This window comes from Hemiscyllium ocellatum, chromosome 3 (genome assembly GCF_020745735.1).
Source record: "Hemiscyllium ocellatum isolate sHemOce1 chromosome 3, sHemOce1.pat.X.cur, whole genome shotgun sequence".
Taxonomy (NCBI): domain Eukaryota; kingdom Metazoa; phylum Chordata; class Chondrichthyes; order Orectolobiformes; family Hemiscylliidae; genus Hemiscyllium; species Hemiscyllium ocellatum.
Window position 1 is genome coordinate 140,065,827 of NC_083403.1, and position 18,803 is coordinate 140,084,629.

Sequence of the window (18,803 nt, forward strand, 5' to 3'; positions counted from 1 at the left end):
TTTGTAGGGACTTGCCCAAGCCTAGTGTGATGTGCAAACAGACCAAATTTATGGTAAAAATCTTATTTACATGGTGCATCATTTTTTGCATGCTTATAAAGGTAACTACATAATTCGTGAAAGGAGCTCTATATTTGGAAATAATAATTCCTTATAATTCAAATGAGAATGTTGTATGTTAGAAGATAACATAATTTGTTTTAACAGCACACAGCACTAGAATAAACCTTGCTCTTCCTTCCTGACACATTCAAACTCATAAAAGTATATAAAAAAAAACAAGCATTGATATTTGAGAAACTGCCTAATTTAAGAAAAATAAATACATAAAATTGACAATTACATAAAGGAGTTTAATATCACAGCCTTAGATTAAACAGACAGATTGATCTTTACAATTTGTAAGAGAATTTTTTTTTCAAACGTTTCAGAAAAAATGGCTTAACTAACATCTGGATCTCATAAAGATGTTGAGAATAAGACTCTCCCATGCTTTAAGAATAGCCATCCAAAAGATGAGAAATGCAAACGTACTGATTTAAAAAAATGATGTGGAGGAGCTGGTGTTGGACTGGGGTGGACAAAGTTAATACACACACAGCACCCAGTTATAGTCCAACAGGTTTATCTGGAAGTACAAGTTTTTAGAGTGGAAGTGGTGGAGGCCGGTACAATTGCAACATTTAAGAGACATTTGGATGGCTTTGGAGGGGTTTGGAGGGATATGGCCGGGTGTTGGCAGGTGGGACTAGATTGGGTTGGGATATCTGGTCGGCATGGACAGGTTGGACTGAAGGGCCTGTTTCCATGCTGTACATCTCTATGACTCTAGTGCACGCACGCACACATATAAGTCTATGGGGTGAATTTGCATTTGCAGAATTGTATTTGCAGATACATTCTATTTTGTTCAAAAAGCACACAATTTGTAGGCAGTTAATAGTTTTTATAATCCATGTAACATTTTATAAATTCCTACTTTGGAAACAGAACCAGTCTGACTCAATATTGGAATAGGAGAACGTGAGGACTGCAGACGCTGGAGATCAGAGCCGAAAATGTGTTGCTGGAAAAGCGCAGCAGGTCAGGCAGCATCCAAGGAGCAGGAGAATCAACGTTTCGGGGATTCCTGAAGATGGGCTCATGCCCAAAATGTCGATTCTCCTGTTCCTTGGACGCTGCCTGACCTGCTGCGCTTTTCCAGCAACACATTTTCAGCTCAATATTGGAATACACAAAGACTGCAACCTTACACCTTTAATGCATTATCTGAGCTGTTATATCACCTTTTTATAAAACCTGCAGTTATCTTGGGAATGTGACTTGAAAGAAGTTATTGGATCTAATGAGTCGAAACCTGCAACCCATTCTAAAAGATGAAAGATTTAACAACAATCCAGGTTTGTTCAATATATCGACACAATGATCTTTTGCTATAAATTCTGTGTCCTATGATCCTGCTCCACTGGCTACCTGATGAAGGAGCAGCACTCCGAAAGCTAGTGCTTCCAAATAAACCTGTTGGGCTATAATCTGGTGTCATGCGATTTTTAACTAAATACATATAGTAAGGATAATTCTTATTAAATTTGACATCATCCTGGGCAAATACTTGCTTCTTGCTGATAATTTCTTCTGAAGGATATCACTTTATCCAGATATAATTCACAATAAAACACACAACTTTGGAATGTTTCGGTAATGTAACTTTAATTTTCCTTGTAGTGTCCAGTTCATACTCTGAAAAACTGCAACATGACTTTTGCAAGGACCATGGCATCCTTTAATGGGCCTTGTACTGTGCAATGGCTGCAGCATTTGTTGACTGGAACATCTGGTCATCAAAGTAAATATGAGGGCCTATTTTGTTTAGAAGTTCTGCTGCTGACAAGCCAGAAAGGATGAATGCCTCATCAACATCCAGCCCCCAGGAACGAATCGTCTTCAAAGCTCTTAATCCAACAGCTGAACCACCTTTTTTTACGATCAAGTATATTCGGATTGGGCAATTCAAACGTTCATTTTTGGCATAAAACTTTTTCTGGAGTCTTCCGATTGATTCCAGAAATCCTACGAGGATGCCCTATTTGTGAAACAGGTGAATGATAACTTCAGAAACAGTTTGCGTGCAACATTTTCCAAAATCTGATCATACATTTAAGAGTTGCTAACGTTATACACTGGAATTTTAGATAATCAACCTCAAGGCCTATTGATCTTTTAGCTCATATTTTTGTGTTAGGATCACCCTTTCAAGTGAATCTAAATCATATATCACTTCCCCGGTCATACTTCTCAAAAGGGTTCTTCGTGGCTTTTTTGTATGCCAATCCAAACTGGCTTTCAATAGGAGTGTACAAAGGTCTCCAACAATCTCACTACAAAATATTTCCTTTTCCTTTTAACCTATTACAGAATACTTCCTCTCATGAACTTCTGATGGGGAATGGAAGCTGATTATGGAAAACCACCAGACTATAAAAGGCTTTTAGATCCCTTCTACATTGTAGAACCAACTCCTATGTTAATGTATCAGCATCAATGATGTGGCATATATTTTCTTGCTGGAAATCTCAGAATATTACCTGGCATTTACAGCAAAAGAAATGTTGGATTTGAACTCATTATATTTACATTTATTTTAAGCATTATATGTTCGCTATAGCCATTGACTTTTTCAAATGACACACCTTCAAGCTTTGAAAATATTACATAAATACAAATCTTTCATAAAATCATTTGTAGCACAAGAGTATTCTAAAACTGGCCTTTCAAAGACACAAAGAGGCTAAGGGTCTTGGGCATTTTTAAGATGCCAACTGTAGGATGCCAATGGACATGTGGAATTATGACAAGACTCAGGGATGTGAGTTTCCACTTGTAGTCCAACCCTCTGGGAAACTGAGCAAAGGCTCGATGAAAGGAAGAGGTGAGACTTCTGCTTGTCCTAAATGCGATCCCAGCAGAAAGAGGGGAATCTCTTTGTTTCTGAACTCAGCACTGTGCAGTTTCATTGGTGCAGCCAAAGTTGAGCCCATCTGTACAGCCAGGTCTACATTCTCCATCAATTTGTTGGCAAAATGAGATAAAACTTGCCCTTCACTTGACAGAATTGACAATGTACAGACACAAACCCATTAGTCAGAAGCTTTCCAAAATCACTTTTCATGATCTCCATCCAACTCTGCCTTCCAATTCATTCTCAAATGTGCCTACTCTGTCACACTGCTATCAGTGGAGTGATGCTCTGAAATCTTGATCTTGTCTATTAAATACTGCATTATTTTATAAATCTGACTAAATCAAGTATAGCAACTAAATATAATCAACTGAAACAACCTCACATTTATCTAAATTATTCACTGTGATTCACCATCTATATCTTACAAATATTTTTCAACAATTCTTTTTCAATATTGCTGAAGAGATAAAGTTAAAAATCACACAACACCAGGTTATAGTCCAACAGGTTTAATTGGAAGCACACTAGCTTCCTTCATCAAGTGGTAGTGGTAGCCACTATTACCTGATGAAGGAGTGACGCTCCAAAAGCTAGTGTGCTTCCAATTAAACCTGTTGGACTATAACCTGGTGTTGTGTGATTTTTAACTTTGCACACACCTGTCCAACACCAGCACCTCCAAATCAGGGAGAGAGATATGTTGTCAAAGATTTCATTTTGCATTCATTAAAACAATTAATACACACTTGCTAAATTTTGAATGATTGCAACAATTTCTGCCGTAAGAAGAAAAGGATGCTGATGATTTGGCAAGCCAACTCTTAGTTGGTTAATTAGGCATTACCACAGAAAAAGCAATGGGAAATATAGGCTCCCAGGGTCCCCGAGCAATTCAAGAGAAGGCACAATACTGGAACATATTCCTTTCTTTCATAGAAAACAAGTCCCACTTATCAATGTAGTTTGTTTCTTGTGAGTGTAAAAAAAAGAACATTACAACATCAACTGATTACCTTAAATTGGTAATTATGTAGCTATTCAAACATTCAAGAATGTTCAATAAATATTTGTTTGTTTGGGATTTGAAGCATGGGCATTTTGAGAACAATGTGCACTCAGTCAATTTTCAACAACTAAAGGAACAATTTTTTGATTCATTCAGCCAATTGCAGGATGTATTGTTCATGTACTTGACATCACACCGGCATTGAAAGCCATACATGTTTGCCATTGGATGTGATTCATTCAATTAGGCAGCACACACTGAACATTCTGAATGCATCAGTAGCTACCCATACAGCCAATTTGAGATAATCAGTGGAGCTCATAATGTGACTCATTTATGTTTGCTGGAAGCAACACATTTACGTAAACAGGGACCTATTCCTGGAAACAAAAGTAAAATGTTCAAACCTTTTGAACATTTTGAATTACCTGGGACATTGTTAGCTTATAAATCCAATTTTCTCTCTCAATAGCATTGCCTTAGCCCCACCAACGTTGACTGGACAACCCATGATGTGGAGATGCCGGTATTGGACTGGGGTGGACAAAGTCAGAAGTCAGATGGCACCAGGTTATAGTCCAACTGGTTTATTTGAAATCACCAGCTTTCGGAGCGCTGCTCCTTTATCAGGTTGAAGACTTCACCTAACGGAGGAGCAGCGCTCTGAAAGCTTGTGATTTCAAATAAACCTGTTGGGACTATAATCTGGTGCCATCTGACCTGACAACCAGTCAGCACTGTTGTGACTGATTGAATTTTGACATTCTTGTGTTTGCCCTGTGTGTAAAACAAAAGCTTTTGGCAACATGGTCCACTCTTCAGTAAAATTCAAAATATTTACCAATTTATAATTTAGCATATTGCTGTTCTAAACTGTACAAAAGGCATTGTGTTAGTGACATCTTTGAATCTTCAAAATGAAAAATAGAAATAGCAATACCGAAAGCCTCATGATCTACTGGTCCGGGTAGTGCTCAGTCACAACTGCTGATGGCAAGGGGGTGGTTTACAAACACTTCATGTTTTCATTGAACAGAAACCACTCTGCATTTAGTCAAACATTTCGGGGTTTCCTAAAATATGATAACTTAAGCCTGCAGTACCCCATCTCAAGTTTCAAATGGCAATATCAACAATATATAGAAAAGGAACGCTACCACCAGTTCAGGGGACATCTTACATCAGCTTATGACAAGAAAAATAGTGATCTGGAAACTATTCACACATTGAAGATAGAGTTAACATTATTCCTTCTGGACTCTACAAACATTATTAAAATGGAATCAACGATGGCATCTAGCGTTATGGAATGGAAGATGTAACTTTTGCTTGTTTCTGCTCCATGAAAACTTATTTAGGGCAGAGAACTGGCATTGTTTTGGCCTCTCTACTGAAATCCTGACTCTCACACACAAAGCCTTAATAATATTCATAAACATAATGAGCTCATGCTATCTATATGTGAGGAGGACTCGTTGTATTGGCTCAGATTTAGTGGTGAACAGTGTACACCTTTCAAAGCAGATGGCTATGCATAGACTTGCTATATGGTTTTGTACAGCAACTTATGGTATTTAAAAATCTATTTCAGTATGTTGCCCTCTACAGGGGAGTTTGGAACTGTGTGAATATGGTAAGCAAAAATATTTGTCTTCAACCAATAGCAGCAGAACCAGGAAATGTCAATTAAAATATTTAATTGAATGAGAAATTATGTGTGAAAAGCAAGATAAAAAGAGGAAAGAAAGATGGGGTTGAGAGAAAAGGTAAATGAGATTAACAGAAAAAAAACATAAATCTTCAATATAATTAATCTTGATGGTATTACAACCAGCATTTATAGAAATTAAGTTTCATGCCAGAGAGATTTTTTTGTCCTTAATTAAGACTTTTAACAAACTGCTACAATAAAGTATTTTATCCTTGCCCTAAGTCCTAAGGTTATGATAGTTTGTTGGTAACTATGCAATGGATCACTGCATGAACCTCAAGTCCTCCTTGAGTTATGTTAAATTTGTCACTATGGTACCAGTGTAGTAACGTTAGTGGAAGAGAAGGGTAACCAATGAACAACCTCATGGTTCTCTGCATTGAACTATTCAATTGCAAACATAGGAAGATGCTATCTGTTTGAACTCCTGTTGATGGTATGTGCTGATAGTCTCTACCCTGTTGTTCCAACTGCAAAATCCAAGCCAACATCCAATTTAAGTTAAACTTCTTTATCAAACTCCTGACTGAAGATGAAGGACTGACTCTTGCCAAGTTGAGGGTATCACAGAATGCATCTCAGGCCTCTTAGAGGTATGTTGATATGAAAGACATCTGAACAAACTTTTCTGTTTCACATAATGTGGTAAATGCTTCTGCATTTCATTCCATTTATTAGATACCTTTGGGGAATTCTGCCATTTTTATTTTTTGGTGCACTGAATTTCTTCAATATGCTTAGTTTATTGAAGGAATTTAAATTGCACATTCAAAATCATAGAAACACAGGCTGATGTTAGCAGGGAGGGAGGTAATTTGGCACAGCAGGTCTGTGCTGGCTGTCTGGAAGAGCAAATCAGTTAGATCTAGTCCCCTGCCCTTTCCCATAGTTATACAATTTTCTCGGATTGAATCTGTCTCCATCACATTCTCATTCAGTAGATGCCAGGTCCTAACCACTTGAGGCCTTGTGTCACCACGGTTTCTTTTGTCAAATGCCTTAAATCAACTTCCTCTTTTTCTCCACCCTTCTGCCAATGCAAACAGTTCTATCTATTCTGTCTAGACCCCTCATGGTTTTGAACACCTCTATTTACGCTGCTCTCAATCCTCTCTTCACTCAGGAGAACAATGCCAGCTTCACCAATTCTAATTAAGTAACTGAATTTCTTGTCCCTGGAACCATTCTTACAAATCTATTTTGCATTCTCTCTAAAACCTTCATATCTTTTCCAAAGTGCAGTGCAAAGAATTGAACACAATCCTGCTGAGGCCCAAGCAGTGTTTTACTTGCCAAGCTTCACTTCTTTTGTAGTCTTTATCAAGCCTAGGATTCCATAAGCTTGGTTAACAACTTTCTGCACTTCTCTTGCCACTTCAAACCTCAGTTGTGTCTGGGGCAGTACCCATTTTAGATTTGCACCCTTTGTATTTATTTTGTCTCTCCACACTAACTCTGCCAAAGTGGGTCACTTCCCCCTTTGAAATATACCCTGCCATGGGTACAATGCCTTCTTGATGTCTATTACTATTCTCCTCAAATTTCAAAATGCTTCCAAGTTTTATGTATTCTGTAAATTTTGTGTCCTCAAATCAAATCTTTAATAAGTATCAAGAAATGAAATGGTCCAGGTTCTGTCCCCTGGAAAACCCCATTGTACAACTACTTTTATTCATCAAGACAATGTTGCCATTATCCAGTTGAGTTGGGCATCAGATTTTCAGTAAATCTGAAATTGATTTTTCAGTAAATTACTTGACTTGCTTAACAACAAAAAGTGACTCTTAAGTAACAGAGTGGAGGATTGAAACATGTCTCTCTGTTTGGCAAGGGTATAAATGTGTCTATTTCAAAGCTGAAAATTTAAATTGACTCATAATCCACCACTCTATTACTTAAGAGAAAGCCAGATATCGACTTAAATTTGTATGGTCAAAATGCTTTCTTACATCCCTCCTAAATGGCCAACTCTAATTTTTAAGATTCTGCACTTCATTCTCAATTCCTCCACCAATGAAAACAGTTTCTCTTTACCTACTCGACTGAGTCACTTCTTATTGTTAAACAGGTCTAATAGGTCACAGTTCAAGCCTTTAAAGTCAAAGAAATGCAAGCCAAGTTCATGCCCCTCTGACCTGAAACATCGACTCTACTGCTCCTCGGACACTGCCTGACCTGCTGTGTTTTTCCAGAAACACACTCTGATCTCCAGCATCTGCAGATCTCACTTTCTCCTGATCTTTGAGGGGCCCTATTCTCTCCCTCGTTACCCTTGTATCCTTACCGTATTTGTAGAAACCCTTTGCATTCTCCTTCACTCGATTCGCCAAAGCTATCTCATATCCCGTTTTTGCCCTCCTGATTTCCCTCTTCAGTATACCCCTACTTCTTTTATACTCTTCTGAGGATTCTCAATCGATCTATTCTGTCTGTACCTGACATATGCTTCCTTCTTTTCCTTAATGAAACCCTCAATTTCTTTAGTCATCCAGCATTCCCTACACCTACCAGCCTTCCCTTTCACCCTAACAGGAATATACTGTCTCTGGACTCTCGTTATTTCATTTATGAAGGCTTCCAATTTTCCAGCCATCCCTTTACCTGAAAAATCTGCCCCAAATCAGCTTTTGAGAGTTCTTGCCTAATACTATCAAAATTAGCCTTCCTCCAATTTAGAACTTCATCTTTTAGATCTGGTCTATTCTTTTTCATCAATATTTTAAAACTAATAGAATTATGGTCACTGGCTCCAAAGTGCTCTGTTCTGTTCTTTCCCAAATGTACAGCACAGCATAACACCTTCTCATTTTTCAGTGTAGGAACGTCATGTTCTGGAAAGCCTTTAACATTCTAAGCTGGCAAAGCACAAAAAAGTAGAGGTGATGCGAGCATCCGAATAGGTGCAGAATGAATGAATCCTGAGAAAGCTGGTGAGGAGCATCTTTAGCCAGTGAGGGAGATGGCTGCCTACAAAGTGTTCTGGCAGCAGCATTTTCATGAAAGCCGCTGGTGTATTCCAAAATGCAGCACTGCGGTGGAGAACTGCATTCTAACTGGGTTGAGGACATGCCATGATGATGTGGGAAGGCTGCTGAATGGCTGATGCCAACCTCCACAGACTGGGGCTGTGGCAATCATTGCCAATGGAATGCCCTCTCTGATCTGAATGTCTGCCACCCAAGGTGGAGACCCGATGGGGGAATGATGTGCTCCAGTCACCAGGAACTTACTCTGACCTCCATGTTGGGAATTGTTCCTGTGCAGTTCTTCTCTGGCTCATGGGAGAAAAGGAAACTGTGTATCAATGGGGCCACACTAACGCATGTAAAGAGGTCTCTCGCTGCTCATTGATGAGATCCTCACCTCACCAGTCTAACCTTGGTGGCAGGATCAGATTTTTCTATCCCAACATCAAGGATCTAATTTTCTGATCGAACTCTATGTTCCTAACACACATCCTTACCCCAGTGGTCAGGGACTAGGAAGATTCGGTCCAAGAATGCTGGATTTCCATTTCTTTATGTTTTGAACTAGTAATGTCTTTTTTTTAAAAAAACAATTAACCTATTTTTCCTAATAAACCTGCTCAGAGATATTAATACACACCTCTGGACCAGGTACGATGTGAACCTGGGTCTCTCAGTCCAGGGGTAGGGACACTACCACTACACCACCAAAGTCTTTCACCTCATTTGTTGAGCACAGTAACTTAATTACACAAGAGACTTTGACTTTTGCACTGTTATACCAGTATTGTATCAAACTCATGGAGGCAGAGAGTGATATATAGTAAGGACTCTTCCCTTTACAAATTTTTCAACTTTATCTGTAGGTTTAGTATGACCAAATTATTACTCATCTGTTCAAAATATACCTTACTTAAACTCAAAACTCTGTGTGGGTCATCTTGCAACCTCTCAAACTATTATCAAAATAAATCATTTCATGGTGAGTGCATGCAAGATGTTCCCTTACCATTAGGCTGACAACTAAATCTATTATCTATTTCATTGTTAGTTATAAAACATGTATTTCCAGAAAATTGTTTTTAATATATTCTAGATCTATGTTGTCTGCACTTCGAGGTGTTCTGCTGCTCACAGTCAGTGAATGTATAATATTTTACATCGTCACCACTTTCTTTCAGCTGCCTGCTTCCCTGACTCTTTCATTCCTGATGAAGGGCTTTTGCCCGAAACACTGATTTTCCTGCTCCTCGGATGCTGCCTGACCTGCTGTGCTTTTCCAGCACCACTCTGATCTAATCCCTGACTTCTTTGTTCATTGATGCACAAAAGTATATGCTGCAACATATATATAAAAAATATATGTTGGAAAGACTAACATTTGGCTGGATGATTGGCAAGTTGTTTTGGAAACCAGGAAAAGGATGACTAAAAAGATAAGGAAGAGGAAGAAATTAGAATATGATAGAAAGCAAGCTGGAAAGAAAGAGAGACGACAGTAAAGACTTTTGCCATTTTGCAAAATGGAAATGTGTAGTGAAATTAATGTTGATTCCCTCGATAATGAGACTGGTGTGTACAGTAAAGAGGATAGCTTGCTCCTCTTCTCCAGTATCCTATTCACCAGGGCCTTGAGCACCCTGTCAGTAAAGCAACATGACAACTTAGTCCTGATAAGCCTTTCTGGGGCAGTTTTTCCCACACTGCAACTTGTGAAAGGCAATTCCTGGCATGCAGCATTTAAGTGGTGCACAACTGGGTTGTAAAGATGGTGTTGAAAATGTGTTGCTGGAAAAGCGCAGCAGGTCAGGCAGCATCCAAGGAGCAGGAGAGTCGACGTTTCGGGTATGTGTCCTTCAGGAATGAGTAAGGAGGGCTCATGCCCAAAACGTCGACTCTCCTGCTCCTTGGATGCTGCCTGACTTGCTGCGCTTTTCCAACAACACATTTTCAGCTCTGATCTCCAGCATCTGCAGTCCTCACTTTCTCCTGTAAAGATTGTATTGGCAGCATGGTTCTAGCAAGGTCCCAGCAGTGCTCTGTGAGTGAACACATGACAGTACATGTGCCAGAAAGACATGATGCATACACAATGAGGTGAGCAGCAGGGACCTGTGTGAAACTGCTCACTAAAAATCAGAATGAAACCCTCCATGAAATTCCTCCCAAAATCATAGTTAACCAATTTTGGATAAAATTCAGCCCTGTGTCATTTACAATGTTGTTGCAATTCTGTCTTACAGATTAGATTTAGATTACTTACAGTGTGGAAACAGGCCCTTCGGCCCAACAAGTCTACACCGACCCACCAAAGCTCACCCACCCAGACCCATTCCCCTACATTTACCCCTGCACCTAACACCTGGCCAATTCACCTAATCTGCACATTTTTGGACTGTGGGAGGAAACTGGAGCACCCGGAGGAAACCCATGCAGACACGGGGAGAATGTGCAAACTCCACACAGACAGTCGCTTATAAAGTTTCTACAGATGCTATAACCTGGAACTTTTTGTTTGTTAACTAGTCTCCAGGTATCTGCAATATCTACTGCACCCTATCCTTTAAACTGAACTCATCTATTTTATTTAATACCTACTGTACTTTTTTAACACTTAAAATTCATTATATTTTTTGTCGATGCTATGTAGCATATTCCTGTACAGCCAATATAATGAGGTAAATATGACTGAAATGCCACAAACTGTAACAGATTATAATTCGGTTTCCTTTTTAACCTCATCCTTAATATCAGATTATATTTAAATTCCTGGAAATTCAAACTCATATTGCCCTTGAGTTTCAATCACCACATTAACTAATAGTATAGTTACTCAACTGATGAAAGTGTAACATAGAGAAGGGGACTGATGGAGAAGGAAATAGAGTGAAGTACAATAGAATAAAATTAGATATAGAATAAGAGATAAAGAAAGGCGAAAATTATGAACTAAGAGAGAAAATTAACTGAATATAAAAATAAAAATAAAATAACAAATTGAAGAGAGCTATGTTGGACAGGTTTTGAAAATGAGTTAAATGTGTGAGATGAACAAACATTTGGCACCACGGTGGTTCAGCAATTAACATTGCTGCCTCAACATTTATTTCACTACACTTTTCCACTTTGCAAAATGGCAACTTCCTTTGTGTGTGTACTGCGAAAGCAACCACCCCAACACACACAAAAGAAGTTGCATCAAGACACTATTCAAAAGGGCCACAACACACTGCAGTACACCAGAACTGCAAAAAGAGGAAGAAGAACACCTATACAATGTATTCGCCAAAAATGGATACCCATGCAATTTCATCAACAGATGCCTAAGAGAAAGACAACGGAACGAGGACATGCCGCAACCCAAAGGACTAGCCACACTACCATACATCAAGAGCATTTCCGAACTGACAGCCAGACTACTGCGACTCTTAGGACTCATAACGGCACACAAACCAACAGCCACTCTCAGACAACAACTCACCAGAACAAAGGACCCGATACCCAGCATGAGCAAAACCAATGTAGCATACAAAATCTCATGCAAGGACTGCACAAAACACTGCACAAACAGAAAGACAGCTAACGATCCGCATTCATGAATACCAACTAGCCACGAAACAACATGACCAGCTATCCTTAGTAGCCACACACGCAGATGACAAGCAACATGAATTCGACTGGGACAACACTACTATTATAGGACAAGCCAAACAGAGAACAGCCAGGGAATTCCTAGAGGCATGGCACTCATCCACAGATTCAATCAATAAACACATCGACCTGGACCCAATATACCAACCACTGCAGCAGACAGCTGGAACTGACAACCGGAAGTGGCAGATTCAAACCACTATAAATGCCGGAGGAAAGATCACAGAAGCGCTTCACAGGAGGCTCCCAAGCACTGAGGATGTCACCTAGACAGGGGACGAAATGTCTGCAACACAAATTCCCAGCTCGGCGAACAGAACCACAACAATGAGCACCTGAGCTACAAATCTTCTCACAAACCTTGAGATTCAACAATTGCCACACTGCTACTTGAAGCTCTTCAGGGAATTAAAGCCTTGGGAAAGGTAAGGGTAAGCGGCAGTGTTAAGCTAGAAGTAGGTTAGGGGTTGCCTTGAGGGAACGTGATGTGCAAATCCTGGCATATTGATGTAGCGGTGGTCGACCTTGTTCAAGTTCCCTCAGAGTCTGATTGGAGGAGCAGGCAGTGAGAACATGGCCCAATCAGAACCACTCCCCACCTTTGTTACTAACCCCCTTCATCTTCCAAACTCCACGATTCACACTTCTTGCCACATCTGGGAACCTCCTCAATCCTAAGTGTCTGCAGTAGCCCCAATTCCTCACGGGTGTTGCTGAATATAGCAGCGGCTGGCCCTCAAGCAGGTTTAACGTTCCCCTCACTCCCCCACGCCTTCCCGCCCTCCCCTCCCACCTCCGACACAAGATTAGATTACTTTATTAGATTACTTACAGTATGGAAACAGGCCCTCCGGCCCAACAAGTTCACACCGACCCGCCGAAGCGTAACCCACCCATACCCCTACATATACCCCTTACTTAACACTACGGGCAATTTAGCATGGCCAATTCACCTGACCCGCACATCTTTGGACGGTGGGAGGAAACCAGAGCACCCGGAGGAAACCCACGCAGACACGGGGAGAACATGCAAACTCCACACAGTCAGTCGCCTGAGGCGGGAATTGAACCCAGGTCCCTGGCGCTGTGAGGCAGCAGTGCTAACCACTGTGCCACTGTGCCGCCTTCGGAACCCTTCTCAGAGTCAAGAAAGGAGTCTGTCCATCTCCCCAGCTGTTGCTTCCACAAGATTCATCCCACCTAAGTGAAGACTTAAGAGGGATGTTCAGAATTATATCTGTTCTGATTATAGTGTGCTCCCAGAGAAACTGCTACCACAGGCAGGTAGGCTGGTAACCATGTGAAAAATAATTCAATATAACAGACTTAAAAATCTTCAAGGGGAAATCGGGACTATGGATCAAATTATGATTTGTAATGTCCTGTCTAAAAGTGTAATGGAAGCAGATTCAGCAGTAACATTAGAAAGAGAATTAGATAATTGTTTGTGAAAGTGACCATTCCCAGGCTATGTAGCAAGAATAGAGATGTAGGATTGACTAACCATTTGACAAAGTCAGCGCAGGTACAATGGCATCAATGCCCTCTTTTCTGTGATGTTCCATGCCTATAATTAGATTAGATTAGATTACTTACAGTGTGGAAACAGGCCCTTCGGCCCAACAAGTCCACACCGACCCGCCGAAGCGCAACCCACCCATACCCCTACATTTACCCCTTACCTAATACTACGGTCAATTTAGCATGGCCAATTCACCTGACCCGCACATCTTTGGACGGTGGGAGGAAACCGGAGCACCCGGAGCAAACCCACGCAGACACGGGGAGAACGTGCAAACTCCACACAGTCAGTCGCCTGAGGCAGGAAATGAACCCGGATCTCTGGCGCTGTGAGGCAGCAGTGCTAACCAATTGTTTTTTTCCGAGTATCAAAGTTAACTTTGCAACCAGAAGTTTATTGCCTTTTTGCTCGAACAGGAATCTGGGTGTGAACTCTGGCATAAAAACATTGACAAGATCAATTCAAAAACAAATCAAGAGAAGCAACTTACTGCCAACTGACACTTCCTAGGCCTCCAACGTTAAAAAGGCCACAAAGCATATTAGTTACCAGATCCTTACAAAATAATGACTGGTCCTGAATCACTGTGGCGAGGTTCGCTCACATTTATGGTCTAGTTCCAGAAATTTCAGAATGATTGTCATGACATGATTGCAACGTTTTGTGCTTTGTCAAGGCTGTCAGCAAACAGCGGATTATTAATGGAGCAGAAAGCCCTCTTGTCATCCACAGGATGTTCTAATTGATGTCCTTGGGTTCAGTTTTCCCAGCCCCTGAGCAGCAAGGGTAATGGTAAAACAAATACAGAAATTGCTGGAGGAACGCAGCAGGTCTGGCAACATAGAGTCATAGAGTTGTACAGCATGGAAACAGGCCCTTCAGTCCAACCCGTCCATGCCGACCAGATATCCCAACCCAATCTAGTCCCACCTGCCAGCACCCGGCCCATATCCCTCCAAACCCTTCCTATTCATATACCCATTCAAATGCCTCTTAAATGTTGCAATTGTACCATTCTCCACCACTTCCTCTGGCAGCACATTTCGTACACGTACCACCCTCTGTGTGAAAAAGTTGCCCCCGAGATCTCTTTTATATTTTTCTCCTCTCACCCTAAACCTATGCCCTCCCCGACCCCAGGGAAAAGACTTTGCCTATTTATCCTATCCATGCCCCTCATAATTTTGTAAACCTCTATAAGGTCACCCCTCAGCCACCAATGCTTCAGGGAAAACAGCCCCAGCCTGTTCAGCCTCTCCCTATAGCTCAAATCCTCCAACACTGGCAACATTCTTGTAGATTTTTTCTGAGCCCTTTCAAGTTTCACAACATCTTTCCGATAGGAAGGAGACCAGAATTGCAAGCAATATTCCAACAGTGGCCTAACCAATGACTTATACAGCTGCAACATGACCTCCCAACTCCTGTACTCAATACTCTGACCAATAAAAGAAAGCATATCCAACACCTTCTTCACTATCCTATCTACCTGAGACTCCACTTTCAAGGAGCTATGAACCTGCACTCCAAGGTCTCTTTGTTCAGCAACATTCCCGAGGATCTTACCATTAAGTGTATAAGTCCTGCTAAGATTTGCTTTCCCATCTCACATTTATCTGAATTAAACTCCATCTGCCACTTCCCAGCTCATTGGCCCATCTGGTCAAGATCCTGGTATAATCTGAGGTAACCCTCTTTGCTGTCCACTACACCTCCAATTTTGGTGTCATCTGCAAACTTACTAACCATACCTCTTATGTTCTGGGGACCTGGGTTCAAATCCAGCCACAGTAAATGGTGGAATTTGAACTCAATAAAAATCTGGAATTAAGAGTCTCGTGATGACCATGAAACGACTGTTCCTTGTCCTTTAGCGAAGAAAACTACCATCCTCACTTGGTCTGGCCTATATGTGACTCCAGACTCACAACAACGTGTTTGACTGTTAACTGCCCTCTGGGCAATTAGGGATGGGTAATGATGCCACATCCTATAAAAAAGCAATTAGCATCTCATTAGCGCCTCTTGGCCACCTTATTGATATGCAGTTTGCTATCTTCCTATATGGTGGAGACAAACCTATTGAAACATCCAAAATTCTGAGAGGCTTGTGAGGGTAGATGGTGAGAAGATGCTTCCATGAGAGAGTAAATCTCAAACTAGGCACCACTGTTCGATAAAGAGGAGACACACATTTAAAACTAAGATGTAAAGGAATTTCTTCTCCGAGAGGAAAGTGAATGTCTGGAATTCTTTCTCCCATAATGCTGTGGGGGCTCGATCACAGAACGTTTTTCAAGAGGAGGGAGATAGCTTATGAAATATCAGGGAGTTAAGGACAATGCAGAACTGACACAAGAGATTCCTGATGAAGGGCTTATGCCCAGAATGTTGATTCTCCTGCTCCTTGGATGCTGCCTGACCTGCTGTGCGTTTGCAGTACTACACTCTTGATCCTGAATCAAGACAGCAGTTGAGGCCTGCAGTGGATCAGCCTGATCATGTCAAAAGGCAGTGCAGGCTTGAGAGGCTGAATGGCCTAATTTTCTTATCAGGAGCCACTGCTGTTGGGAGGTCAATTTTAGTGTCAGTATGCCAAGATGCAGAAGGGACATTAATATAGGCGTGGGGCAGTGGTGATCTCAAACAGCTAAAGGATAAGGGGGGGAAGAAACTGGATGATGTGGCTTACTATGGAGTGAGGGTGGGAGTACTAACATCACTGCAGCTTGGGCTTTAACAGAGGAAGAATGCAATATGGTGGTTGCCAGGACTAAGTTGTCAGGCAGGCCTCAGGAGGCAATGGTGGGAGTTAAATGAAAGAGTTGGGTGGGAACTTGTGAAAGCACAGAACTAATGCAGACAACAGTGCACGGAAGAAAGGCACATGAAGGTTTGAGGGATCAGCGAGATGAACGTGCTGATCCTGTAGGTCATGCTGTGAAGTGTAAGCTGTGTTCTCATCTGAATCGCTAATGTGTGTGGCAACTGAAAAATCACTACCAGCAAACTGGAACAGGCTACCTTCCAATCTCATACAAATCCTGAATATATAACCAAAAGGAAAACTCACTGCCACCATCTCGCAGCGAAATGTGAAATGTGTGGGTTAATCTTGTGAGTGCTGTGAGGCCCTTGAAGTGGCAATAGCACAAAGCAGGTCCCTACACAGGACAGGTCACCAGTGCAAGTCAGTGGGAGTGCAGCATCATGGAGGTGAGGTGCGTATACAATGAGGTGAACAAAAGGGAAAGACGAGATAATTTTCAAGAGTTCACAGAGAGTTATCTTGCCGGAAACAGTCATTGGTGATACTTGTTGGTAAAATTTGGCCCCATGTGTTTCTGGGCCCTGCCTAATTTTCTACCCTTGCAATTTTGGGTTCAGAAGTCCTTCTGAGACTACAAGTAAATTCGATCATTTAGCTTCTTTAGGAGTTGGTTGAGCGACAAGAATGCTGAGCATAATTTGGGAGTGTTACGGGGGCCTGCCAGCTGTTTACATGGAATGAGCTGCTATTGCTGAAGAAAGGAGCCACTGGCTTTAGTGTAGACCTGTTTTCTCTCATATGATGCAGGAATACCATTTCCTCAACAAACCAGAGTCTCAGGTAAGTAATAAATTGCAGCTTATTCCATGTTAGCAACTAGTCACAGATTGCACTGATTTGACAGATGATTAAAAATCACACAACATCAGGTTATAGTCCAACAGGGTACATTTGAAAGGACAAATTGAGGACTGCAAATTCTGGAGATCAGAGTCGAGAGTGTGTTGCTGGAAAAGCACAGCCCATCAGGCAGCATCCGAGAAGCAGGAAAGTCAATGTTTCAGGCATAAACCCTTCATCAGGTGGCTACCTGATGAAGCTGCAGTGCTCTGAAAGCCGGTACTTTAAAATAAACCTGTTGAACTATAACGTGGTGCTGTGTGATTTCTAACTTGGTCCACCCGAGTCCAACACCAGCAGCTCCACATTTTGACGGATAGTGTTACAGAGACTTTGAGGAGAACATGCATGTTATTTCTCACTCCTTTGAGATCCCAAGCTTTCTGTCCAGAGTTCATATATCAATATCCCAGTGGGTGGAAAATAAAGAAAGAAATCTCACTTCTGTGCTCTTGATTTCATGCCCAACTCGATCAATAGTGAGTGCATAGCCATTAGCAAAGTTTGACCTTACTGAATCTGTATTAGATTCATTGGGGTAAGTATGGTTGAATTGTTTGTTCAAACGCTGGTGAGGGTTTTGACTTGCAATGGTAATATTTAGAATTTCAAGCTAAACTAGAATTTTGCAGTCAATAATAAAACACAGGCACATGCTGTGAACCTTGTAGAAAAGTGCCGAGAACAGCAGAGTGATGCCAGTTTGAATGGGACATCATGTGACATTCAGGCATTCAGCAACAGCAATGCCACCAAGCAACATTTCTTTTTTTTTTATTCACTTATGGGATGTGGGTATCAGTGGCTGGCAAGTATTTATTGCCTGTTGCTAGTTGCCCCTTGAGAAGCCAGGGTGAGCTGCCTTCTTGAACTGCTGCAGTCCATGTGCTGCAGAGTGACCCCAAATGCTCTTGGGGAGGGAATTCCAGGGTTTCGACCCAGCGACAGTGAAGGTACAGCAGTATATTTCCAAGTCAGGGTGGTGAGTGGCTTGGAGGGGACCTTGCATGGGGTGGTGTGTTCTCATGTATCTGTTGCCTTTGTCTTTCTAGATGATAGCAGTTGTGCATTTGGAAGGTGCGGTCTAAGGATGTTTGATGAATTTCTGCAGTGCATCTTGGAGGTAGTACACACTGCTGTGACTGAGCGTTGGCGGTGAGGGGAGTGGATGCTTGCAGATCTTGATGGGCTGCTTGGTCCTGGATAGTGTCAAGCTTTTTGAGTGTTGTTGGGGCTGCCCCTGTCCTGGCAAATGGGAGTATTCCTTCATATTTCTTACTTATGCCTGAAAGATGGTGGGCAGGCTTTGGGAAGT

The 18,803-nt window shown here is 41.4% G+C and overlaps 1 protein-coding gene across 1 annotated transcript in view; it reads right to left on the reverse strand.

The window, feature by feature from the left end:
• Positions 1 to 1,783: 1,783 nt before the first annotated feature.
• Positions 1,784 to 18,803, reverse strand: part of LOC132836067 (cytosolic 5'-nucleotidase 1A-like) — a 72,849-nt gene continuing 55,829 nt past the window's right edge. The window contains exon 6 of the mRNA XM_060855319.1: positions 1,784 to 2,083. Coding sequence (XP_060711302.1) covers positions 1,784 to 2,083 — 300 coding nt within the window. The remainder of the gene's footprint in view (positions 2,084 to 18,803) is intronic.